The 26803-nt window shown below is 35.5% G+C and overlaps 1 protein-coding gene across 3 annotated transcripts in view; it reads right to left on the reverse strand.

The window, feature by feature from the left end:
* Window positions 1-26803, reverse strand: part of RASGRF2 (Ras protein specific guanine nucleotide releasing factor 2) — a 142705-nt gene that overhangs the window by 50459 nt on the left and 65443 nt on the right. For 2 of the 3 annotated variants that reach the window (XM_062017544.1, XM_062017546.1), the window contains 14 exons: window positions 25529-25676; window positions 24813-24902; window positions 23010-23263; window positions 21533-21612; window positions 20853-21046; window positions 19524-19633; window positions 17445-17563; window positions 12313-12473; window positions 10900-10966; window positions 9931-10067; window positions 7080-7162; window positions 5062-5310; window positions 4345-4733; window positions 1006-1134 (listed from right to left, as the gene is read on the reverse strand). In XM_062017544.1, the coding sequence (XP_061873528.1) occupies window positions 1006-1134; window positions 4345-4733; window positions 5062-5310; window positions 7080-7162; window positions 9931-10067; window positions 10900-10966; window positions 12313-12473; window positions 17445-17563; window positions 19524-19633; window positions 20853-21046; window positions 21533-21612; window positions 23010-23263; window positions 24813-24902; window positions 25529-25676 (2210 nt within the window). The remainder of the gene's footprint in view (window positions 1-1005; window positions 1135-4344; window positions 4734-5061; window positions 5311-7079; window positions 7163-9930; window positions 10068-10899; window positions 10967-12312; window positions 12474-17444; window positions 17564-19523; window positions 19634-20852; window positions 21047-21532; window positions 21613-23009; window positions 23264-24812; window positions 24903-25528; window positions 25677-26803) is intronic. The other variant, XM_062017545.1, reaches the window with a different exon arrangement.

Here is a 26803-nt window from a genome sequence, read left to right on the forward strand (position 1 = left end):
ACAGGCAGTAAAGAAACAGGAAAAAAAGAGACAAAACCAACAATGTATGAAATTAACCTAAACAAAATAATAGATATTATGTTAGATAACTAGCATACTAACCAACTTCTCATAACTAGTTTCACTTTTTTTCCCAGGTCACTGCCTATGACGAGTACAGTTTTGTACAATTTATCAAACTTTCTCTATAGGAAGTGCTGTGAATACTGCTTCTGATGAATACAGAGATAATATGTTAATATTCCTCACAGTTTCTGACTCACAAATCTTACCATCTCACCATAGAAGTGCCAAATAACAGAAGATTACTATTGGTTTAAAATTGAAGTGTCTCAGCAACTTATTAACAGTTGGAAAAACTCTGCTCTGGTTTTGTTGTTTTAATCCCAAACACTAAATAACTGCCTAGAAATCTGTCTTGCATGAGATGGCAGCATTTTAAGAATTCCTGGACATGGCTCACAGCAGCGCCAATGAGTTCCAAGAGCCACATGAGAGCTATCTGAGGAGCTCAGCTCTCACTTTTCCTCTTCAATTGAACAGTTGATTCAAATTTTGGAATGAATAATGTGCCACCATCTGTAAATGTTCAGTGATACACAAAGAAACAGACACAGTCACTGATCATTGACAATAATGGATGGTGGGTGTTTCATGATTACATATGGTGCCCAAAATATGTCCACTTAGTAGCTGAAAAAAATCTATCTTGAGAGATTTGTAAGAATAGGACTGATTCAATATCACTCTTAAACTTGGGCACATCCTGCTCGAGCTATGTAAAAACACTTCCATTATACTAAAGTGCCAATATGCTTCATTACTACACTAATTACTCTGTGTAATTTAGCTTCCAATGGATTTCTTTTAATACCTGAGAAATAAGGAAAATACAAACGAAACATTATTCAAACATTATTCGTTTCTAATATCTGGCAAGGATTGCAGCTACAGCATTTGAACTCTTTAAAGTGACCAATAGAGGCAAGAAATGTGGGTTCCTACCTCCTGGCTGACGATAGCGGAGATGACGTGGTGTTGAAGGGGATCTACATGGGGAAAGCTCTGCGGTATCCACTGCTGAGGTGCTTTCAGGAATTGTCCGGTCCACTGACACAGATTCTAGAACTGCTGCTTTAAAAGGGAATAAATGTTAATACTGGGATGATAATTCATAATTTGAAACTCTTTATATTATATTACATATCAGAAAAAGAAATATATACCAACTTATATATGTACATATAATGAACCACATAATGTATTTATAAAGTACAAATGTTCTTTGAAAATATCAAAAGGCCACAGAAAACTACAGTATGGAGCTTTAAGATGCACTTTGTCATAGCAGAGAGTGTAGTCAGGTTAGTTTGTTTTAGATATGGAGTGCCTCTGCAGAGATTATACAGTATGTAGGTGATTCAAGATTCTCAGTTTATAAAATCCAAAAGACAGAAAGTCTGCCAATTATAAACTTTGAACAGTCTAAACTGTACTGCAGTGATAAAAAAGAATAGGTACATCAAAGGGGGATTGCCTGAAAGGTAATGTTTAAAAAAATAGCCATTAATTATGAACACTGGATACCAGGGATTCAGTACAAACCTAATACCGCTGAATACCATCTACACAAAGTTGTTTATGTTTAATCTGTGGTTTTAAAAGGGATTGTTTCTGGAACTTCTGATGAAACTTTTGCATTAAGAAGACTCAGCTATAATTGTCCTCTGGATGGAGTTAAAGGACTGGGAGAGTTTTGTACCAATGACAGCCTCACAAAGCCTCATAAATAAAGAACTTTGGGAAAAAACATCAAGTTGCCAGTTTTAAAAATAGCTTGGATGAAGATGCACTTTAAGACAGCAGAATATGCAGTGACATGCACATGTAATAAGGATACTTGAACTCATAGGTTTTCCATGCACTAGGGAAAATAATTCTTGTTGGATAATTACATGTAATTGAAAACTGCCCAAATGCCCAAACAGCACTGTAAAGTAGATTATTCCATGGAGGAGGAGTTCTACCAGAAGAATAAAAAATGGCGGAAACATTTACTTCCAAAATGAGGGAAAAACAGTTGATAAAATATATCCTATATGAATGATGTGTATACATCCTATATGAATGATATTCATGACAACTGCTCCAGCAGCATAAGCAAGCACTGAATATATGAAAATATATATAAACAGAAACCTTGGAAAATAAAAACTTTGAAAGCAAACAACAACTCTGGAAGTGGGCAAAGTGGGAAGTGAGAAATTCCAGGATGTAAGTGGAAAACATTCAAGGAGAACAACAGCCACCATAATAATATGTCCCAGGAAACAAAACTTGTAGGGTTATATTAGATTTCGAGTAAGCCATAGTTGTTTTTTTTAAATGTGGTAGTACAAAATCATCACTATTAACCATTATGAAGTGATGGCTCTTGAGTAGGTAAAACTGGTCTCTTCACCCAGCAAACTTCAGGAACAAATGCATTATGTATGGTGGGAAATGTGCACATTAGCATTCTTCTGTTCTCTTACTACCCATTTCCATTCTCTTTGTGAGACCTTTTTTAAAACTTACTCCTTCTTCTGCAGTATGCTATATGCAACTGGAGGACAAAGGGACCTCCCTGCCCAGAGCACAGCTATCTAGCTGCAAATTCCTCCAAACTGAGTGCAAACCATGCAGCAGAAGGTCCCAAGACATTGCACAGATAGTGATTAAGCATTTATATGAGGTTCTTGCCATTTCAAATGTTCCTCACATTACCCAGAAGACACATCCAGTATTGATAGACTGGAGTGCAAAATCTGTATTTCTTTGCAACAATGCCAAGTGCTAATGCTAGGCCAGAATAACCTATGATTTACTAGTTTACTTTACAGTCTATAAAACATCACACCCTAAAACTGCAGTTACCTGTGTACAAGTAATTTTAATGCATGGCTATATTTTGGGACATGCTGTGGTATCACATTACTTCGAATGTGGTTACACTAGTTCATAAGAAGAACTTCCCAACTTTGCATAATAAATACAGTATTTTTTAATATAGAAATATGCTGCTATTCTATTAATTTTAAGACATCTGACATACAGAAATATAATGCTTAACAGGCAACCAGCATTCTGTGAAAGCATAAAGTAAGGGCAAGCATAGACTCCTGTAATGCTAAAGTGGCTAACTTGCCTGTTCAAAAGATTTTTTTGTTGAACATAGACTACAATCTGTAAAAACAATTCTTCTGCATAGTACAATACCAAATTTCTTATCAGGGCACTTATTCTAAATCATTGATGAGACGCAGACATTATGCTTCAATCATATTTTTTGTAGCTTATGTTTGGTAATCTTTTTCTTCTTTCCCTTGGGTTTCACCAATTTTCACAGTTACAGTACTTGCAAGTAAAATTGATCTACATTTTGCTCAGATTTACAGTTCAAATTGCTCTGAGTCTAAATCAGGGCATGTAAGATAATTTCCAAACATGAATTTTAGGAATAAAATAGCTTTTTAAAAAATTTTCTCATGTAACTTCAATAAAAAAAAAAATTACTAAATACTTCTAACTCAGAAGAGTACCCTGCCATCCCCAAAGAGCAGTGAGAAACATGCACTCACGCATCCTATGAGATGACAGCAACTTTCTTGCTTTGCCATCTATAAATACAACAATTCCACTCTATATGCCCACATTTAGGTTTACATCAACTAACTTTAGCACTCTGGAAGTAGTACCTATTCCAAGGTGCCTTACACAATCTATAGATGAAACCCAGTATTTACTCAGAAGCAATTAATCTATTTCAGACATCTGTCTTCTGGATGGGTAACAACCAGGTAGTATGAATCTCACCAATGTACCAACTGCATCACATAAATTATTTGTTTGGATTACTGAAGAAAGTTTTCTGGAAAACTAGCTCTGCTATGTAAACACTTTAAAGCTATTAGCTGTTGCCATCCCTATATCTTTTTAACTTAGTATTTTACTTTCTTGTAACAATACAACTCCAAAATCTTTCACCTCAGGAAACACAATTGGCATCAAGTATTTCCTTCTACCTTTCTCCTTAACACTGCTGAAAACAGACAAAGGCTTTGACTATATTGCTGTTCCTACAAGGAAACAAGGATGTGGCAGAAACAGAAAAGGCATCACAGCCTGTACTAGAGAAGAAATAGAGTAGAGCATTTGGTTTCACAACACAATTTGCAGTGATCAAGAGAAGCAAAAAGACATGAGAAATAATTTTTCAGCAGTAATGTGATGAAAGTCAAGCCTACTTTAGAGGCTACCCTGTTTATCAAAAGTGAAGTTCAATATTTTGTGGGTATATAATACCTCTTCGAATGCTTCTCCTCAGCTTGTTACAGAGGTCAATGCGAGGGTTCTCCAAGTTGTCCTCTATGGAGCCAGGACTTTGCTCAGGAGATGAGGGCCCTTTGCTAAGGTCCAGTGGTACTTTGCTACCTGTTGGTGGTGGTGAGGTGGCTGGGCTGTAAGTCGAGGTAGGACTGCTCACCACAGATGAAGTAGAGAGGTCGAGTGCACCGATCCTTGAATTCAGTGGTGAGGTCAATGACAGTTTCCGCGTTCTGACAGGTGAGGAAGTTCTGGAGAGTGACAGTGGAGGAGGAGAAGAAAATTTGCGACAGAGATGTGGTGACTTCCCATCAGCCAGGTACTCTCCTCTGTTGTTTTGACTCGTAGCAAAAAATAACTCCAAAGACCTGTTTGTAGGAAACGAACAATAATAAATCCCAAAAAGTTTGAAGTGAAAATGTTTGTGAACAAATTTTGTGCAAATCTGCATGGCACTGCAAAATCCTTATGACACTTAGTCCTCAAATCCCAGACAGAAAGTTAAGACAGATTATCTAAAAACCTATGTCTTATTTACAAAGGAAGAACTTCCAATTTGGATGATATATACAGCAGAAAATCACAGTAAAAAAAAAAAAAACCAACCAAAAAATAAAACCAAAAAACAACCAATGAATGATGCCACAGTAATTCTGTAAGAAACTGGTGACAGAAGGGAAAAATCCCACAGCTCACCTGACAGGAATGGAAGTGAAGGGCCGTCTGTATATGTCTGAAAGCTTTTCCAGTACAACAGCTGCAGTAGTAAATATGCGGTAAGTATGTAGGAAAGTGTTCAGGAAATCAATACTTAGAAATCGCAAGTCTGTTAGCCGCTCCAAAAGGCGCTCGACACTTGCATAACGGATTTGGGGTACTTTGCAGGAATTCAGTGTTTTGCTGAAGCAGATATCAATATCATCCCTATGAAGACGAGCATCAGATCTACACAAAAAATAAATTTAGAATGATTTACCAAAGAGTAATTATGGTACAGTAATGGTATCACTTCAGCTTCTCCTTCAATGTAGAAGCAGCAAACATATATATATATATATGCATTCTTGCATTTCATCAACACAAGAAAACTCTGTATTTGTGGTGATTCCTGCTTCCATTGAGTTATATTTTTTACCCAAGCTAAGGGAATTAAATTTTTTTTGGAAAAGAATTGATTTACATTTCAAAGTCTAATAAACCATTAATGATGCTTCATTTTCTGAAATTGAAAAGGAGGCAGAATTGTTCCTTCTTCTCTCTTACAGGCTGCTGTGCCTTCTAGTCCAACATTACTAGAAGCTCACCATAGAATAATAGAGGATTTATTGCATTTTTTTTTTCTACTGGGCTCTAGTATTATCTAAAATAAACTAATGGACTGTAGCAAAACTAGCCCTCAGCAAAGCTAAGGCGCACTTGCAAGGTAAGACTTGCCCTTTGGTTCCAAGAATTAATTTTAAAAACCAAATAAAATAAAATAAAAGGGAACAACATTAAATATGTCAAACTTAAAGGCAGAAACTATGGAGAGGCTTTTCTTCTGTGAAAATAAAGCACTAATTTTTATTTGTATATAAAAATCAATCAGTTACATAAAACTACTCATGGCATTTCCAAATTCAGTTTTGCATGATTTTATCCTGTTGAAGGCTTAGATTGCAAAAAATTGTGATGGATATCACATAAAGCATCAGAATTTTTTTGTTAAAAAGAACGAGATTTTCTTAGAATACAGCATCAAGATATTCCACACACTTCTACACTGCATTATATAAAAGAAACAACAAAGAAAATTATTCTTTCTTAAGTTGGGTCCTCAGAAAAGTGGCAATTTTAAAATTTTATCCAAAGACATTTAACACTAAATTTAGTTAACATGTTCTAAAAATCATCTAATTAAAATCCTAGAAAGAGAACACCAAAATTCTGTCTGTTATTAAGATTTTGTATGTTTTTAGAGGTAAGATTTCTTTCTCTTGCCATTCAGACTAAGACTTTTCTGTACTCTACAATCTGGAAAGAGATGTATGTATTTTTAACATTCAGCAGGTAACGGAAGTCTTTACACTCTGGAGAGTTCCTGGAATAAAACTGATGACAATAAAATGTGTTATTTTCAGGTATTAAAGATATGTGCCCTAACAGTATATTCAAAGGTGTTACCATTATTTAACTTCTAAACATATACAAGGACAGGAAAGGTAATAACTACAAAAGAGGTATTTGAGAAACCTTCATGTACAGAGTACATCTAAAAGAGAGAAACATCCTAGGGATAGATAACAGTAGGAAAGGAAATACTTATATCCCTCACATAAATACAGATCTGTAGAGGATCCAGGAGATAATACGTGTGTTAGAAATTTGGAATAATATATGGAAAATTGTTGCCTACAAATAAAAATTACTTATTACAATAAATCACTGAAAGAATCCAAGGATGAAGGAAGCAGATTTATGAACAATGATGTCACCTTGATTCAATCAGTTAATTTTTTTTTTTTTTTTTTCAGAAATAAGAGAAAAAGATGAAACATTTTGGCTGACACAACAAAATGTCTTGGAAAATGATACTAGGCTGTAGTCACCTTCATTTTGAAGGCATTTTTAAAAACATTCAATGAAATTATGAGTGGTATGACTTTATTTAAAAACAAACAAACAAACAAACAAGAAGCTATTTTGTTCACCAGGGAAAAAAATGCTGCACTTACTTGATCATATGTGGCACAGTGACTTTAGAATTTTCTTCAAACACTATGGTCATTAAACCATTGCACCTTATATTATCAATGCACTGTGAAAATAAACCGAAAACTGTTAAAACAGAGGGTAAAGGGACTGGCTTCCACAGTTTTCTCATTATTGTAATCTTAAAGCATAGTTTTTACAGAGTATGTCTTTGATTTGCACATCTGCAAATCTACACAGCCTTAATCAGCACAAGCAAGGTATTCAGCTCAACATCTTTTTTCCATTTTTGAGTTGGGTGCGAAATTTCCTTTGAAGTTCCTTTGAAACTATTAAATATCTCCAGCATTCACTGGATGAATGTTAATCTTAAAAAATCAATTCTTTGATAAAGTTAGAACATACACAAATGGATACACCAATACCTTAACCTCTACACTGTTCAAAAAGACCAAAACCAAGTACAAACAGTTTCTAGAAACATACTTGTAAAAAAAAAAAAAAATCAAGTGGTCCTTCTTTATGGTGAAACATAGCTATGAAGACACTGTCCAAGGAGTTTCTTGCAAACACTGGAATCAATGTTTTGGGCTAGCTATTAGAAGCTGGAAAGACACTTCTGGGCAAGATGGCAGCACACACTGCTGTTGAAATTACAGGCTGCCCTGTAATTTCTACACAGGCTATTGTGGTCAGTAGAAGTCTACAAACTAGGGATGCAAAAGGTGTTCCTCAAGGCTCAAAGCAACCCAGTGCTGGCATCATACAGGGACAGCTCAAAGCCATTTGGACAACATTATCTTCTGGTTTGTACTTTTATGTAGTTAAGATAACACAGCAGCACAAACCTTGTTCTTGGAAGTCAGCAGAGAGTCTGCCAGTGGATTGGGCTTATATTGTCTGCAACAAATAGCTGCTGTCTAACCTAAAAGTCTCCTGTCTTTTTAATACTTCCTAGTTTTATTCATAAAGTATCATACATATATATTTATAGAAAACCATTATTTCTTTACATAAATAAAAAGGAGTTTCCAAAATTATCATATACATTTACCTTGCCTTCAAGAGTAAAAATAATTGTCTGCCTTTGGAGTATCTCATAATAATGACTGATTGGTCAAACAAGATAATTATGGGCCTCTTAAAATATATCTACATAGCTATACATTTAAAATATGTTCTGTGTAGCTATATGTGGTTCTAAATGCAGGTATTTAAGACTATTTGGAAAGTGCAGTTGCAACAATTCATGATTTTATCAAATCATTACCTGAAAGCACTGAGAAAAACACATCTAATAAAAATACATAATTTCCCCCTTCTGAATTTTAAGAGTCACAAAGAAGCCCTTAACACCAATCATAAAACCGTCTGAGGTAATTCAGGACTGTTATCCTCAGTCTGCATAGGCTTAGCATTTATCACCTCCCAGATAGATACTATCCTTCTAGCTAAGGAATCTATGTAATGGGTATCCAGGGCCAAAGAACAACAAGCTCAAAGTAGAAAAGGAGAGGCTTCTCAAGCATCAACAAAGACCATGCATTTTTCATTGGAAGTGTACAGTTTGCATGAAAAGAATATAAATTCAGGAAGCCTCACTAGGAACATACAGACAAATATAGCTTGCATGTCTTCTGCATATGCAATTGAATAAGATGCAGAATTCTGCGCACTAAGATTAATGCTGTGAGTGACTATGTATACTTTTTTCACTTGAAAACACAGGAAAACACACATTTACTAAAAAAATACTTTTTATATACCCTTTTTGTTAGTATAGTTCCTATGTTTTCCTTGACTGTTTTAACCAAGGTTAAAAAGAAAAAAAAGGCTGCTAGTCAGAGAATTCTGTAACTTTTTAATGGCAATGTTTCTGTTGGCAATAGGTTCAGTTAGAAATACAATTTGGTTTTCAAGAAAACAGTGATCTCAACTATTTAGTTCTCATGCATTATCAAAATTTTCACCCCATTTCTTCCTTCTCCAGCAGATGACATGTGGCATGCTTCTTGTGCTATTTTGTTCTTTCTTGCTCTCTAGATGGAGTGTGAGCACTAAGTCAACAATTCACATGGAGATGTTGCCATCAACGGTAGCATCTTAAGAAATCTAGCAAATTCCACAATGATATTTATCTGATCAACTATTTGTCTTGAAATTAATACCAGATAGGTCTCAGATTCAGAACTATGAGAGATTTATGTACTTGTTGGTTGCATCTGTAAACAAGATAGCAATAGCCTTTAATTCAGATATGGTTTGCTGAAAGTTCCAGTTTTTCATATTGTATTCAACTTCTGTCCCTAAACAGATTCTCATAAAACTTTGTCTATGATGTTTTTAGCTAAAGCACTAAAAAAAATTGGTTTCTTTTATTCATGACATTAATGTATTTTAAACCAGCATTTTTATTCATTTATAATAAAGACACTTCCTGCACTCTGTCAGTACTTAGTAATTGTTTATAATGGTTTGTTAGTGTTCTTTTTAGTGGAAAAATGAGTTTACTTCATTTTCTTACGGCATGGGATTTGATTATTTATGTGATATGGCATTATTTGGACTCAGGTGTTTTTCAATCTGTTATGAATTATGAAAAGTTATGAATAAAACAGCATTATCCTTCATCTTAAATCAAAACATACATCTGGATGATCTCTTTTTAAACATAAAAATTACTACCATTAGTATTATTTTTGTCATTCTCCCTCATTGAGAAACACACTCCACTGATGACTCAAATTTTGAGGAAAATGAGTATCTCAGCAAATCAGCCCTCAAATGTCAACACTTCTCCCTTGGATTTGTTTTTAGAAATACAGAATAAACTAAGATCTCAATAAAAACAAGATAAAGAATTCGTTAAGCTACCTGACTTATATCACTTGTCCATGCAGCCTTCTCCTGTCGTGATGGGGCTAAAAGGACAACAGTAAAAGGAGGAGCATCTGTTGGTTCAACTACAAGTTTGAAATCAAGGTGTCCAAACACTTGTCCAGAACTTTTTGCTTGACAATCAGAAGGGAAAAAAAGGTCAGACCATAAGACACAGAAAATAATGACTTTATTTACATTGAAAATAACTTTAAAATATCTCTCTGACAAAAAGTAAATCCATTTGGGGACTCAAACCTAATTTTGTTTTTCACATATATCAAATACAGAAGAAATGGCAAGCATGCATCAGTGGAGGTTGCTATATAGTAATTTTAAAGATACCAAATAAAGTTAAAGTCCTTCTAACACTTCTACAGTGATATACTGTCAGCATACTAGAAGTATCACTAAAATAAATGAAATTACTTTCATAATTCAAGGGAAAAACTTGCCTAAAACGACAGGATGTAAGCCAAAATGAGTAACAATAAAACCAGCTTGGGACTGTGTTTTGTTATTTCATTTGAACAATCTTTCAGCCAAGATTTGTAGGGAGTCCGAGACAAAAACTTTCCACTAATTCTGCCAATTTGCTCAACCCTCATGTATTTAAGGAACCAAATTATCTGCTGCTTCTTTTAAGGCATATTTTTCTCTTTCCAAGATCCGCTGGGTGAAGTTGTATACAAAAGTCAGCAAATAATTTGTCACATTCCTTCAGTCTACTTGAAAATCCTACGTGGGATGTCAACAGCAAGAACAAACATAACAAAAGAAACACTTATCCAAGACAGTATGTCCATTATTAAAACATTTCTTCTACTGAATCAGTTTAACACTGTATTCCTTTGGCTTCATGAAAAGGGAGAACATATCAATTTGCTCTTATGCAAAATAAACAAAAGGTATCAATTTTAAGAAACTAGACGCTGTAGTTACTACAAACAGCTGAATTCAACTTACAATCGTCATCACTTGCATCCGTCTCCTCAATCAGTGTGCACTCTATTAAAGATAGAACACCTCCTGTCTACGAAAACAAAGCACATTTTTCACAAATGTTGACATTTGTCATCAGAGTTATTTTTAAACTTTGATATACCTTACTCTAAGGTTTTACATTACTGAGAGCTCTTACAAAGACACATACATGTCATGATGCATGTTTTTCCCTTGAGAACTAAATACAGACAGATCAAATGTAATGCTTTTTCTTAATCCAACAAATCAATAACATATTCAAATGTGAAAAATTAGTTTCATTTTTACCACACTGTAGTTTACTTCATGTACAGATTTGTTCACAAGTTCCAAAAAAGGTAACTAGAATTTCATCTTCTCCTGAATTCAAATCAAGATACATACAAGATTTTTTTAAGGTTCAGTTATGCCCTTTTTCTTTCCAAAATACATGAATTATTTCAGGGGTGCAGAGTGAGGAAGCATATGAACAGTCTTAATAACCTCTGAGAAATCTCTTTGTCAAATTAAAATTTTATTCAACATAATCCATTCTGTAAACTACCAACATCTCTTTACTCACAAGATAACACTATGAAAGCCTGATTCTGAACAAATATAACTCAAGTGTTCTTAGAGGAGCTTTCAGCTCATGAGAATGCAATGTTCAGGAAAAAAATTACTTTTCAAATTAATTTTATTAGAGCTCTGGAAAATATTCTCTGGTAATTTCACAGGGTTATACTGGCTGATTTATGCACTGAAAAATTGCATTCAGTGCTACCTTATACAAATAGACATGATGATGACTTGTTTCTAATACCCACCTTATTAGAATTACATGGTTCTCAAAAATATATAGTTAAGTAAGAAATTTGGCTCAATTCTATTACTTGCAATGAGAAGACAAAGAAGACAAAGAGGAGATTGTGGGGGAATCTCAATAATATTTACAAATATATAAATCGTGGGTGTTAGGAGGTTGAGGCATCCCTTTTTTCTATGTTATCTAGCAACAAGACAAGGGGTAATGAGATGAAGCTGGAACACAAGAAGTTCGATTTCAACATAAAAAATCCCTAATTCACTGTGAGGGTGACAGAGCAGTGGAACAGGTTGACCAGGGAGGGTGTGGAGTCTCCTTCCTTGGAGGTCTTCAAGGCCCACCTGGACGTGCTGCTGTGCAACCTGATCTAGATTGACCTGCTTCTGCAAGGGAATTGGACTAGATGATCTCTAAAGGTCCCTACCATTCTGTGACTCTATGATTCTAAGTTAACTACCATGCATCCCCTCACTTCTGTTTATAATAACATATGCAAATCTCAGGTTAAAGTCATAAAATAGTAAAATATTGACATTTCACTGAAACCGTTTTCATTTATTAAGTCAAGTCATGTAATGTATAGTCTATACCTTGAGAAGATGCAGTTTTCCTCCTGAACTTCTTGTACAAATTAAAAAATGTTTTGTAAATAAGAAGCACTGCCTTTCTCCTTCTTTCTTCAAAGATAATGATCCCAGACGAACTTTACTCAGTTTTCCCCTCTCAACTGAAGGGACTTGAATAAGGGAACCTGGTAAGAAAGATGCAAAATTTACAATCCTATAGTAATATTTAGTAGGCTGTGTTAAATTATGAAGTAAATTAATGCAACTTTTCATTCTAGTGGTTATCAATATGCATCAGCATCTGTTTGCAGCACAAGTTGATCATCTCTTTGCACAAGTTCACTTTGTTTTTAATAACAGAGTCAAGCAAGTAAAGTCTAGACTAATATTTAGATGGCATGATTAGATTTTATGAAATTTAAATACACTAGTAGCACATTGACCAGGAAATGAAGCTGAACAGCAAACTGCACTTTTGAGAGCTGATAGACTTGCAAAAGATACACTACTTACGAGTTGAAGAGACAAAAAAAAATAGAATAGGTTCTGAAGGAAGAGTTTGTGTATGTGTGTGCGCCTGTATGCGAGTATGATGGAAATGAAGTACATTTCCATCTTCTTATCTTATGCTGCATAATTTTCAGAGCTCCACAGCTCATCTGGAAAGTGTTACCATTAAAACACTTCTGAACTAAATTGAACCCGGTTACATAAGTCTGAATTTGTGTTCTGCAGAACTCCAGCCTCTGCTCTGTTATTTCATAACTTAAAACTAGTCTCTGACCAGCTTTTCCAGATTGTTATCAGAATGTGTATCACTTCTGAATTTCGATCTGGAGTTAAATTTGGTGGTGACGTACAACTCCCTTATATATCAAAGGGAAAGATTTTACGATACAACTTGCAACCAGACAAAGCAGCCAAGACACCTCCTAATGTCATTCCCAGATGTCTATCCTTACTATCACCCTGACACTGGCTCTCATTCCAATATTTACTAAGTATTAGACTTTAATCATCAGGAATCTCAAGCTGACTTAGCTCCTGATATGCCTCATAGCAAGGATGATGCAAAGGAAGTAATAGCAGCAGAACAAGACAAGAGGATAGATATTGGGCTGCCTCTTTCAGAGATAACAAAATACTGGACAAGCATAGCTATTCCAAGATGCTAACATCAGCATCTTGACACCATCCAAACCTGAAAGAATTAGTCATGAAATATTGGACCAGTAATTCTTACTCCATATTGTAAAAAAAAAAATCTTGTTCAAAGTTCACATACAAAATCTTAAATTAACAAACAGAAATTAGAGTAACTGAGAAAGCAACTGTTTACATTTTTCTACACTTAGCTCCATCTATATACTTGATTGGTCTTAAGTTATTAATATATTTGATACTTAGACTGCTCAGTATAGCATAATGTAGACATGTAAACCTGCAACAGTGTTCTTTGACAGTCAATTCACATTTAAACTAAACGTATGCAATCTGAACATTGGAAGACAGTTACACTCTAAAGACTTAAAAAGGCACATTTTTTAGTTTTGCTTAAATTATGACCAAAACCCATAAATACTTACTGGTTGTTGTACATTTTCACTGGAAAAAAACAGCTTACCTACCTCAGCTGTGAAAGACAGCAAGGAGATTATTCTCATGTTGTCGAACAGTGGCTTTTCCCTGTTACACCAAGTACCCCTCAGGTCCCATTGCAAGACTAAGAAGTGTGTACAAAATAATTCCCAAGCAACTTCCCATCACAAAATTCTTAGTGTCATTTTTCTCTTGAAACTCTCTTTTGTTTCTGCTTTGCTTCTTAGAGTAATAGCATCCATAAATACAATACACTTACAGATATAGCTTTAGAGGTAGCTTTCATTTTATTTTTTAAATTTTCATCAGAATACTTTCCAGAATATATATTCTATACTGCTAAAATGGGCTTAAGTTTGTATGGAGCTGAAAGGTTATAATTTAAAAAGGTAAATCAAAACAAACTAGGTTTTTTAAATGCAGAAAACAGAGACTGAATTATTTCTCTTTGATAATATTTACTGAGAGAAACACATCTCCCATATGTGCTGCATGGCTGACATCAAGCAAGGATCTCATGAATCCACATCAAGCTTTTATGATTAATGAAACTGGGCATTTGCCCACCACGTATTCTACTACAGATTTCCTCTTAAGGAAAAAATTGGTCCTGATTGGCCAATGTACAGTTGCAATGAGCAAGTGAGGCTAATTTTAGAACATTTGTTAAGAGCATAGTTTGGATGATCAGTGTAATCTCAGGAATTTTTATCCAGCTACAGATCTAAGCACTTTCAGTACTTCAGTATTGCCAGTCAGTCTATTAAGCCTTTGTTCAACCCAAGAAATAGAAAAAAAAATTTTTTTTTTTTACTTAACTTTTAGCCTTCATGTAACTGGTTTAAAAATTCAGTTTGGCTTTCTGCATTCTGGAGGTCTTTTAATTTTACCGTAAGAATAGCCAAACACAGTGAACAGGCTGCTCATTCAGAGAGGCTGACAAGTGTCTATCCCTGGAAGCAACCAAAACGTGGCTGGACATCATACAGAGCAACCTACTTCAACTGATGCTATTTGGAGCAGGTGAGACTGGACTGGATACTTTCCAGAAGTTCCTTGCAGTTTCAACTCTTCCTTAGTTTTGCAGTTGTGATACATTTATCAATAGAGACAAATTCATAGCAGCTGATGGCAGGAATGTCAGACAGTGTTTAGAACCATCTAAAGGGCCTGGAGATGCCCAGTTGTCTGGGTATCAGACAATGTTGGATTGCAGATTGTTTCCTTTAAACTCTTAAAGAAAATGTTCCTTAATTGTCTGCTATTACGTACAGCATGCCTGACGATAAAGTGTGTATCTATGAGACAGAGAAAAGCAGATCCTAAGAAACCTGAAGGGCAATCTACAATTTACATTGCAAAGCACTGCCAGAAATAGTTCTTATGGCTTTAACTTGCATAGCTGAACAGAATCAGTCTCTGCATAGAAAAGTCAAGTATATAACATATGGCAAAGCTGTAACTAACCCTCACAGAAAAAGCCTGAACAAAGGCTAACTCCGGATTTTTGGCTGTGGATGCAACACAACAGGTTTCTATTTTTCTCAAAGCCACATTCATAACTCTTTAAATACCTCAGTTATGTGCATATTTATTGAATATTCAAGTAATTTAATACTGATTGTTGTACTTACAATACAGTTTCAAAGTTTGGTCATAAGACTATAGAAACACTGGAGAATGGATTTCACAATGTATAGAAAACTTATTATAGCATCATAGAACCATTATGGTTGGAAAAGACCTTTAAGATCAAATCTAACTACTAACCTAACACTGTCAAGCCCATCACTGAACTAAACTAAACCAAACCAAATCATACCCCTCAGTACTTCATCTATGCATTTTTTTACACATCTCTAAGGATAGTGACTTCACCACCCCCTTGGGCAGCCTGTTCCAATGCTTAGTAACTCTCTTGGTGAAAAAGTTATTCCTAATGTCCAATCTAAACCTCCCCTGGTGCAACTTAAACCCATTTCCTCGCATTCTATCATTTGTTACTGAAGAGATCGACCCCCACCTCACTATCCTTCAGGTAGTTGTAGAGAGTGATCATATTTCCTCTCAGCCTCCTCTTCCCTAGGCTAAACATCCCCAGTCCCCTCAGCTGTGCCTCATAAGTCTTCTCCAAGGGGAAAACTACCTCCTTGGCCCTGCCAATCACACTATTTTTGATACAGGCCAGGATGCCATTGGCCTTCCTGGCCACCTGGACACACTGCTGGCTCATGTTTAGCCGCTGTCAATTAATATCCCCAGGTCCTTTTCCACAAGGCAGCTTTCAATCACTCTATTCCAAGCCTGTAGTGTTGCACGAGATTGTTGTGGCCAAAGTACAGGACCCGGCTCTTGGCCTTGTTGAATCTCTGAATGACCTTCATCTCCTAAAGCAGGCCTAGGTATCCACCCAGCTTGGTGTCATAAAGCTCTATTAAACATCAAATGTTCTACTGAGGCTATCTAGTAAAGATCTCATAAAGAGGTGCACATAAATGACACTCCTAACCTTTGCTAAATACATTCAATGTTTTCAGATATGAAGAAGATTTTACAAAGTCCTACACTACAGATCTGTACTTATTGTGTGCAAACCCACTAAGTTGATTTAAAAGATCCAGAAGTAAATTATTATATAAAGAGGAGGAAAATAAGCTTCAGTTATGAAGTTTTCACATTTGTTGGTTTAATATTACAGTAAATCCCACCAAATTAGAACCACAACCAGTTCCTGGTAGAAAGTGACATTTTAAATATAAATATAAAAGTTATTTTATCACAATTTTGTGGAACTTAACAAAAAAATTGCACTGCTGCTATAACTAAGTTTCAATAGAAAAACTTTACAAAATCACCAAGAACAGACATCAAAGAATATATTACAACTCTTTCCCTCTCATTCTACTGACTAGTATAGTAGAAGTAGTCCTACATTCCTGGCAGAACAGGATGCCTTTTCTTCATTACTTCTTCTTGCAGTGGCACAAGAAGACTAAAGCCTCAAAATGCATTTCTCAAGAGGTAAAGTGTGTTTGCTCAGGTATCATATCTACCCTCAAACAACCAATTTGAGATGTTTCCAAAGCACTGAGTAAAATCGGAAAAACTGATAGCTTTTCTTTCCTAGTAATCACTTCACTAGTAACAAAGCTTCAAGTTTCTCCCACACTTTCATCCAAGTGTTGGTATCCATCGGGACTGCCATGATAACTGGCCAGACAGCTTTGGTCTTTATGGAACTGTAGATAATTTCCATCCCTTTGAAGACCACAGTTCAGGCAGAATGTACTTTACTGTCTCATGTGTGCTTTATTGTTCACGTGTTGCTGGTTGTCTTGGTTCCTGAAGAAAACAGCACAGAAGTGGGGTTCATCTACAGCCCCAAATTAGTTGTCATCAGGGCATTTTGTGACTTACCATCCACAGACCGTGAGTAGTCTAAAGTTGTAAGCTGTGTCCAGCGCAGTGACCTTTCCAATGATGGCGACATGAACCCTGCTGGTTTTAATGTAGTTTTTTCATTATTATATAGATAGCTTCAAAGACAAATGTCTTACCTTGGCGTATAAAAGTCTGACTGGTGTCTAGCAATATATCACAGCCTTCTACTATAGTTCTTTCTATGGCTAGATTCTTCCGGATGTTTTCTGTGTCACTAACTTCATCATGCATCACCCTGTTAGACACAATACAAAATGCACTTTACATTCCATGAAATGTATCTTGCACCTGCTGTGTCTATGTCCATTTGCACGTACAGAGAAAGTAGTTGAAGTCCTTTGTCACCTGCTACAAATCAGATGTACAGATGCAGTACATCATCACTCTAGAGTCAGTTTCTTGCCTTATTTCTTCCCTTTCAGATCATTGTTGTAATCATTTCATGATTTTCAGCAGTGGAACCAATTTAGCCAGACTTGTTTTAAGAGTATTCCTAAACACATATGACAGATGCCACCATGCTATAAACCCTTTGTAGTTGACACAACAGTATTTCTTGATCCTTAATAGACTAGGCTGCCAGAAACCTGGTAATGTTTCCTAGCATCTTGTGTTGTTTATTACACATCATAGAGTCCCTGCCCTTGACTTTTAGGTTCTTAAGCTGTACTGCCTCAGTTTACATCTAAATGTGTCATTCAATTCCCTCTTGCCTCTTACAACAACCATGGCCTTGATGGTTCACTGCTTAATTTTTGGGGTTTTGGTTTTTTGAGTTGTTGGTTTTATTTCCATAGGCATGCTCCTCTAACACAGAGAAATACAGTTATTTTCAAATCTGAAACCAATCCAGAAGTTTATATAGTGTTGTGTGTATAATGTTTTCCTAAACTGGGAAATCTTAAAGCACTGTCTGAAAGCTCCTTCTCCCTCTGAACTACATTAGAGGGATGGAAATGAGTCATAGAGTTTTATATTTATGGTATGTACTGCCTGCCTGATGAGCAGAGAAGGATCAATCAGTTTCAGTCTCCAATTCTGAACATTCAGTGACAAATTAGTTGGATCAGCAATGCATCCTGACTTACAAGATGAAGCAAAGTCAAAGCTGATTGATCTACTTGTGCATATAATGCTGGATAGAGAAATTCCATGCTTTATTTGAGTGGGAAGGAGGCATTATTTCTTTCTGTTTCAGATGGACTCAGAGCACAGCAGAACTCGCTGAACACTGCACAAGTCAAAACCAGATATTTATGTAAAAGAAATTGTCTGTCCAAGTCTTAAAGAAGTTACAGAAGAGATGGCACAATGTGACCTGACTCAGAAAGTTGCCTCTGTTAAACATACAGCAGGACAAAGAGTAAAAAATAATAAGCTTCAAATTAATGAGTAGTTTTCACAAGATGGCAATTTTGTCTTAACAGAAAAAGAAAACTGAGCAGACAAGAGCATGCAATTAAGAAAAGCTATGAAGTGATCCCTATTTTACAACTAAGGATTCTGCAAGTACATCTTTGGTGAATACTCCAGTTAGTCGAGATTTACATCTTGGACTTCACATAGCATTTCCCTGTTCACAACAGAAAACTATGTTTCACAGAGCTAACAACCAGATTTCTGGCTAGGTTGAGAGAGGGGAACATCTGAGAATGGTCCAGGAATTTACAAAGAGCTTCACTTTGCAAGTTTCTATAGTGAGTACCAGTTTTCAAAATATACCTTTAATTCCTGTTTATGTGGCATTATTTGAGGCATGTGAAAAATTACACTCTTTCAGTAATACATATAAACATTGATTGAGCACTCAATAGTTTTAAAGACCCTGATTCCTGTTGACACAGAGAATCAGAAATGCCTTTGTTCTTTAAACTGCAAGGGGGAAAAAAAAAATCTCTGTGTAAAGAAAATTGCTTTGCTTATAACTCAGAGGAAGGTGATTCCTATAGCAACCTCTATCCTCTCCTACTCAAAATATGAGACACTTATAGATTTTTATTAGCCAAAAAAATAACTGAAGAATCAAATTACTAGGTTGGTAGGGTTTTTTGGAGTTTTTTCATTATCTTTGGTTTGGTTTGGTTTTGATCCTTTTCTTTAAAACAATTAAAAAAGGACAGAAACAAACCAAAAATATATTTTCATTTCAAAACCTTTGTTTCGATATTATCAAACATATGGTAGAAAACTCTTACCTTGAAAGTTCTTCTAATTTGGATTTAGCAAATTCAAGGCTTTTTCTTTCAACATGTTCATGTGGTGTGTGAGCCAGAAGTTCGTGAAGTGTTATAATATATCTAGGAATCTTAACACAAATTAAGTATAAAATCAGTAAATTCTTAAAGGAATAATTTCAATACAGCTTTTGGTTAAATATTAAATGTAGATTTGGTTAAATCCATAGCTAGACAGTTATACATACATTCTAAATACATTTACTGTCAAAAATACTAAACTTCAGGGTGATAAACATTGCATATGCAAATGTATGTTTTCAGTTTGAGGAAGTGCAAGACTTATTACATTTTAAGGAAAACATTGGGTCAGAGGGAGACACAAATACAATATTAAATTTCATTATTTCATTCTACTATCCAAGAGAAAACTTTCAAAACTTCCTGAGAGATGCACATATACCTTCCCTCAATTTTAATAGATTATGTGTATTTAAAGTTCTTGTGACCTTGAAAATGACAGCTGGCTTGTTAGCATTTAGCTCAAATTCACATTGCAGCAAGAGACATTGAAGAATATGCATTATTCGAATATTAAAGACCCCAGGGTAGCATAAGGACCCTGATCCATTTATTGCTATTCAAAGCAGTTTAGGAGTTCTAAGGAGAACCAAATGATTTTGCAGCAGAACTTGCCTTTACAGAATAAAATCTACTTAGAAGGAGGCATGGCTTCTTAATATGCTGAGTAAAAAGTCATTAGCAATGATGTCCATCAACAAAAAATTCAAAACTTCACAAGCTCAAAGCTAAGAAATGCATTGTTACAGGTGCTAACAGCTAATACGAATGAGGAGCACTAAAAGAAGTGTCATTGGCAACCTCTTCTTTCCTTGGCTCTGTTTGATTTGCCAGCAACCAAACAAACAGGGGGTTCACTATTCTCTTCATATGCAAAGTGCAGTTATGTGTAGTTAAATGTAGAAGACACAAAATCATCAAACCAGGGTTTCATAGACGTCTTTAAACATACCCTTCATTCATTTCCCTTCATTCACATCTAATGAATTCCCCTTCAGAGTAAACTGTTTCATTCAACATACCCCTTCAACATAACTAAGATTCTGAATAGAGATGAATCAGTATAGTTGGAGAAAGAATCTCTACAGGCAGAGTTTCAGTATAATATAAAAAATGAAATAAATGAAATATTAAAGGAAAACCACATTAATCTGCATGAGAGCATTTTCAGTTAAGCAAGAAGAATCTTCCATCAATTGTAATATTAGTAACAAAATTAATCAACCAAACATTAAAAACGAATAGTCACAAAAAATATACAGAGACTACCTGAAACATGGGGTAAGTAAGGAAAGTTTCCAGCATTCGCCCCTCACATGCTGGGTTGGCTTCATATTGCTTCAAGAGTTTGTCAAAATCTCTGTTTTGCTTACAATTTGCCAGCACTTGTAGACTATATTGATGATTCCGAACAAATTCTTGATATATGTTCAACATTGGCAGCAGAATGTCAAATAAGTCAGCTAGAAAAAGTCAAGAAATGCTTTTTTTTTTTTATCCCCAGCTACCCATCTATTTAAATATATCTTTAAAGACAGTACTATGTTCTATGGAACTGAATTACTATAATCGGTTCTGTTTCCAATACGCTGAGATTTTAGAAACATTAAACTTGGCTCTTTTACCTGCCAAAACGAGGTTGTTCTGATTACCTAATAATCATATAACATCTCTGAAAATTCAGGGGCCCATGTCTAATCAATGCTTAGGGCAGAGGCATTCTCAAATGCCAACTGGAAGACAGCCATTACTGCCCACGTGGAACTCCCACTACACGATATTTTCTGCTGTTAGTTCTGGAAATGTGTTCCATTCAAAAAGGACTTTAAAACTAAAGTCCTGTTCTTAAAAAACAAAACAAAACAAAATAAAACAAAACACAAAAAACCCCACCTCACTGCAATTCCAAAAATAAATATTGTGCCCCTAAAGAAAACACAGTAACTTACCTAGGATTAAGGTAGGCCAATTAGCTATTCTTGCTTTTAAGCCTTGGTGAAATATCTCGTGAAGAAACATGATTGTTTCACTGAAAAACAAGTATTTAAACAAAAAAAAAAAGACAATTCAGGATTTTTTTTTTTGATTAATAATTCACAGAGAAACAGCACTTCCTACTATGCATTCTACTTCGCTAGAAAAAACAGAAGATAGTTATTATTATAGAATCACAGATTGGTAGACATTTGAAGGGACCTCTAAAATCATCCAGTCCAACTCTCCTGCTAAAACAGGTCCACCAAGATCAGGTCACAAAGGAACTCATGCAGGCAGGTTTTGAAAACATCCAGAGAAGGAGACTCCACAAGCTCCCTGGGCAGCCTGTGTCAGGGCTCCCTCTGTGCTCTCATCCAGATCATTGACGAAGATATTCAACAAGACTGGCCCCAGAACCAACCCCTGTGGAACCCCACTGACCCCAGGCCTCCAACTCAATTCTGTGCCATTCTTCTTTTTGTTGCATTGCTTCAAATTTGTAGTGTCTTATATCAAATAAACATATACATTTGATGTCAAAAGCATATTCTAGATGTTTATTTCTTTTAAATAAAAACATCTATTAAATAACATGTTCCACACAGTTTAATTAATAGGTTTTCCCAGAATGTCCTTGACAATGCATTTAGTAGTATAAGAGGACCAATAAAATGCAGAAATCTCAAAGACAGGAGTAGTCATCTACATTCTCGCTTGCTATTTAAGACTTGAAGTCTAAAACTTCTCTATAACATGAACCTTAATGTTGTATTTTAGTTTATGAGGTCAGCAGAAGTAGAGGACATCCCGGCTGTAAGAGAAACCATAATGAGTACAGTGATTATAAATGAGCTATGAAAAGGAAATCTGTCTCATAACTAAAGGAACCTGCTCTATTTGGGGCAGACTTGGATGCAATGCCTATCCTGTATCAAACATTAGATGCCTGCTGGCTTAGTTGTACATTGCATTACCATAGTACTTGGGTGTTTAATGCAAGGAACAATTCTTTTTGTAGGATATGAAAAGAGAAGTGAGAGAGAAGAAAGCTCCTTAGGTAAGACAACAGAAAAGAGTAGATTTGACATACTCATCCTCAGGGTCTTAGCTGGATTATATAAGGTAAGTAAGTCAAATTTTGCTTTCTTAAGAGAAAAAGAAACAGGAAAGGTGATATAAAATTATGAACACTGCTCCAAGATGTACAATTTGTCCTTTTCATCCTCTAGTAGAGAAAGAAATAGACTGCAAGGAGGTAAAGTGGTCAAGCTGGTTTCAAACAGCATTATCTTGCCTTTTGCCCCTGGAAATATGGCCTACTTCAGTGACATAAATTACACTGGAGAAAAAAACACCCACCAAATGCTACACCCCACTACTGTAAACTGAAGCAGAAAGGGAAGAAAAAGTCAGAGAACTCCCCACAAATGCAAATAAAATATCCCATACCTGTTGAGGAAAATGCTACTAACATCATCATGACTGATAGGTGGCTTCTTTGAACTTGCAGCCATTCTTAAGGGCCTCAGAAAACAGTTCACAAGAACATAAAGTTGATGCACATATTCAGTTTCAGCCTCCACCATGTTAAAAACTATCTGATTCCTTTTTCTCATACTTTCTGCATGGGGAGAACAAATATAATCTTGGACAATAGTTTTCCATTTTCTTCTACATAACCAGCCCCGCATAAAGCTCTGGACCTAAAAACGGACCAAGCAGAAAAGGAGAATAAGAAAAAATATTACACAACTTACCATAAGCTACTCATTATAGAAATAAAAAAAAAAAAAAAAAGTCTGGTGCCCTTATTGATCTATAATTGTTCCTGAATTACTCTTTTTTTAGTTGTCTGCCTGTTAATGAAATTCCTACAATCCCTTGGTCATATTTGTTGCCAGGAAATAAATTAAAAAAATATCACATACATATCAAGCTACTTCTTACTGCAAGCTCAAATGTTGTTCCTTTGTACACACTCTTCCTGGTGGCACAGCTGTGCTACACACTGTGCAGTTTTTTTAAAATCGCTTTACCTCTCCATATACATTTCTCTAATACTCTCAAAAGCACTGTGACATGCTTACAGGTAACACTTTTCAAGACAGACTCAATGCCATTGTTGCTCTAAAATAGTTCTCAAACTCAGTTTGCTTTCTGTTTTGAATATATACTACTTAGCATATGTATTTAAAGCTAAATATCAATACACTGCTTAGTGCCAGACACCTAGACCAGCAATACTACCAGCTAAGAAGGGCAAACTTCTGGCATTTTTAAAAAGTATCTCTGTGTCATGGAAAAATCTACTTAAACATAATATCCATTGTAGTTACAAGTGGACTACAAGATTAGAGAAAAGGTCTAAATCTGGTCACAGAAAATTTCAGTGTCTTTGCCCCAATCTTGATGGGAAGATTATTCATCTTGAAAGAGAAATGCAAAATCTTGCTGGTCATTATTTACTCTGAGTAAACAACTTTTTAAAAAGGTCTCAACTGTTAAAACAACAAAGATGAATGCAGTGAATTACTCCTTCTACTAAGAGACATTTTGAAATTCTATTACAATGTTTAACCTACATGAAAAGGAAAATCCATACAGGAATATCAGTTCCCTGAACTCCATTCATGCCTGTGCATTAGGATTTGTGAGAGCTAGTGATGGGCACAGTTCTAGAGGCTGGTTATATCCAGCCTTAAGCAATATTACCAAAAGCTGCACATGTAAACACCATACAGACTAGGACAATTCCGTTCCTGTTACTAAAAACACTGGCCATAGTATCCTGGAATAATCACCATCAAAGAGACTGCTGACAACCTACAACACTGCATTTTCAAATCTGCATTTTCAATATTTGTACGCCAGCTGCAGTGACAGAATACAAGTCATCCTCTTATATCTTCATAAACATTTTTAATAAGAAAGGACTATAAAGGCACTATATACTTGATTCCCACATGACATAGCCCATGACTTAATGTAATGTCCAAACTTCCTTAAGAAACTGAATATATACCTTGCAAGTGAAAATGAATGCTTAAGTAACAAATATATCACGGGATAAATGTGGTGCTGAAACACAGGAAGTTGATGAAATTTAAGAGACTTAAGTAGGAGCAGAGAAAATAGAATCATGGTATTTGATTATACTTAATGAAAATAAAAATAGACAAAACTAGTCAAAGTACAGAAGTACATGCCTTAGCCCACCCTTCTCCCCTTAAGTGCAGAAAAGTGCATGTTTACCTTTTTAATTTTTTTTATATCTGGATCCTCATCTTCCTGGTTGCCTTGATAAGGACGCATTCTTTCTTTTGTTTTATTGAGAGCTATAATCTGACAAAAACAATCTTTTGTTAAATGCTTCTCAAGTTAATGACCTCTTTTAGCTACAGAACTAACAGAAAATTATTTTTCCCTTCTTCAAGACTGTTAAAGCTGCACAGCATTCTGTACAAGTGCATATTTGGACACAGGGACATTGACACAGTTCTTTGAAAACGAGCAAGGCTCTTGATTGAGACAGAGAAGGACCAGAAGAGAGCCAGTTCTCCTCTGGAAATCTAGTGTGCCTTTCAGACGTTATCAGCTGAGGACCGCGAGAGAATTTTTAGCATTCAATGAAACAGAGAAGTTTGGAATAGTTCTCAATACTGTTGCAAAAAAAAAAAAGACAATATTGTCAAGAATCAAACTGCTCCTGTGAAGACAGGAAATATTGCAATCAATGGCACCCACACTGCAAAACAATGTGTCATCTTAAAGTATCTGACAAAGTAATCCAATCAGTTAACATTCTTCATTACTTCTAATAAAAATGTTTAGTCAACAGAAGGACTATTACATATTAACCTTACTAGGTTCTATTATTTTCACAAATAGTAGAGCAATACTGAATATGACTGCAATGCACACAGCAAAATGTTATAATTCAATGATGGCTTGATGGCTCTGGCACATACCTCAGATTTAAGTCGTTCAATTTCCGTGTCTTGATCTTCAAGCTGATGTCGAAGCTGGTTGGCTGCAATCTTTTCAGTCTCCACAATCTGGACGAGATGAATGTACTTTTGCATTAACACCTCCCTTTCAATCAGAATATCTGAATAACTGAAAGAGAAAAAGTTTGTTAGTAAAAATGGCCAAACGCCATCTTCCATATCCCCTTATGAGATATTGACAGAATAAATATTGCACTAATAACAAGAAACCTGTAAAACTGTATTTGTTTGACTTTGTATATAAGGAATAGCTCAATCATGTCATTCAAATTTATAATGTTCAGCATCCTTTTCAGACACAGACACTGCCAGTACCCAGTTTCCTAGTATCCACTTACCAAGAACAAGACAATGGAACTTATTTTTTTGTGACCTTCAAATTCTCAGACTAAGTCTAAGGATTCAATTAATTCAATTTATTTTATTTAACAGCTGCTTTTCCCATCTTTTGGGAGGACATGGCAGGAGCATCTGGCACTTCATCAGAACTCTTTCTAATTCTCTCCACCTGTCAGATCTCTTTATGGAAGTACTGCCATTGTAACTGTCATTTTAGTTTTCTGACACCTATTTAATTGTTCAGGCCAGTCTGAAATTACTCAAATAAATGTATTTATTCTAATTAGACACAGAAACTATGACTTCTGTCTTTTAGAACTTGGGCAGAAAACTGCCATTGATTTGTATTTTTCTGAAAAATGACAGTATCCTTAGTACTTTAGATATCACAATCAAAGCAGCAACAAGCATCATACCGGAAGTATCATTCCCAGTTTCAGGTAAAGGAGAAATCAGTGCCTTCCTATTCAACAGTCTTGCAGGCTGTTCCTTCACATGATTCAGTCTCTCTGACATAAAAAATAAACTAAATATGCAGAAAATTCACACTTCTATGATGTGCTTGTTTCTTGGCCTTGATTCAGCAATATCTACAGACACATACTGCCTCTTTACCTAGGTTTCAGGAAGCTTGCTACTCTGTGAGTTAAACAATTTTACAAGATTAAGACCAAACTGCCCAAAACACATATGCTATAAATCTTTGACAAGAGATCTCCTACTTTTTTGTGATTTATCATTGAAAATTTGCACTGTCACATCTTTTTCCGCAGTCAAGTTATGACACCATCAGACAGAAGAAATTTTTTGATTGCACATCTTTGACATTTCTTTCTATTTCATTTCTTTCATCAGCGGTAAACAAAGCGGAGGCAAGGCTCGTTTATTCATGGCTGT

The sequence above is a fragment of the Colius striatus genome, chromosome Z (genome assembly GCF_028858725.1).
Source record: "Colius striatus isolate bColStr4 chromosome Z, bColStr4.1.hap1, whole genome shotgun sequence".
In the NCBI taxonomy this organism is placed as follows: Eukaryota; Metazoa; Chordata; class Aves; order Coliiformes; family Coliidae; genus Colius; species Colius striatus.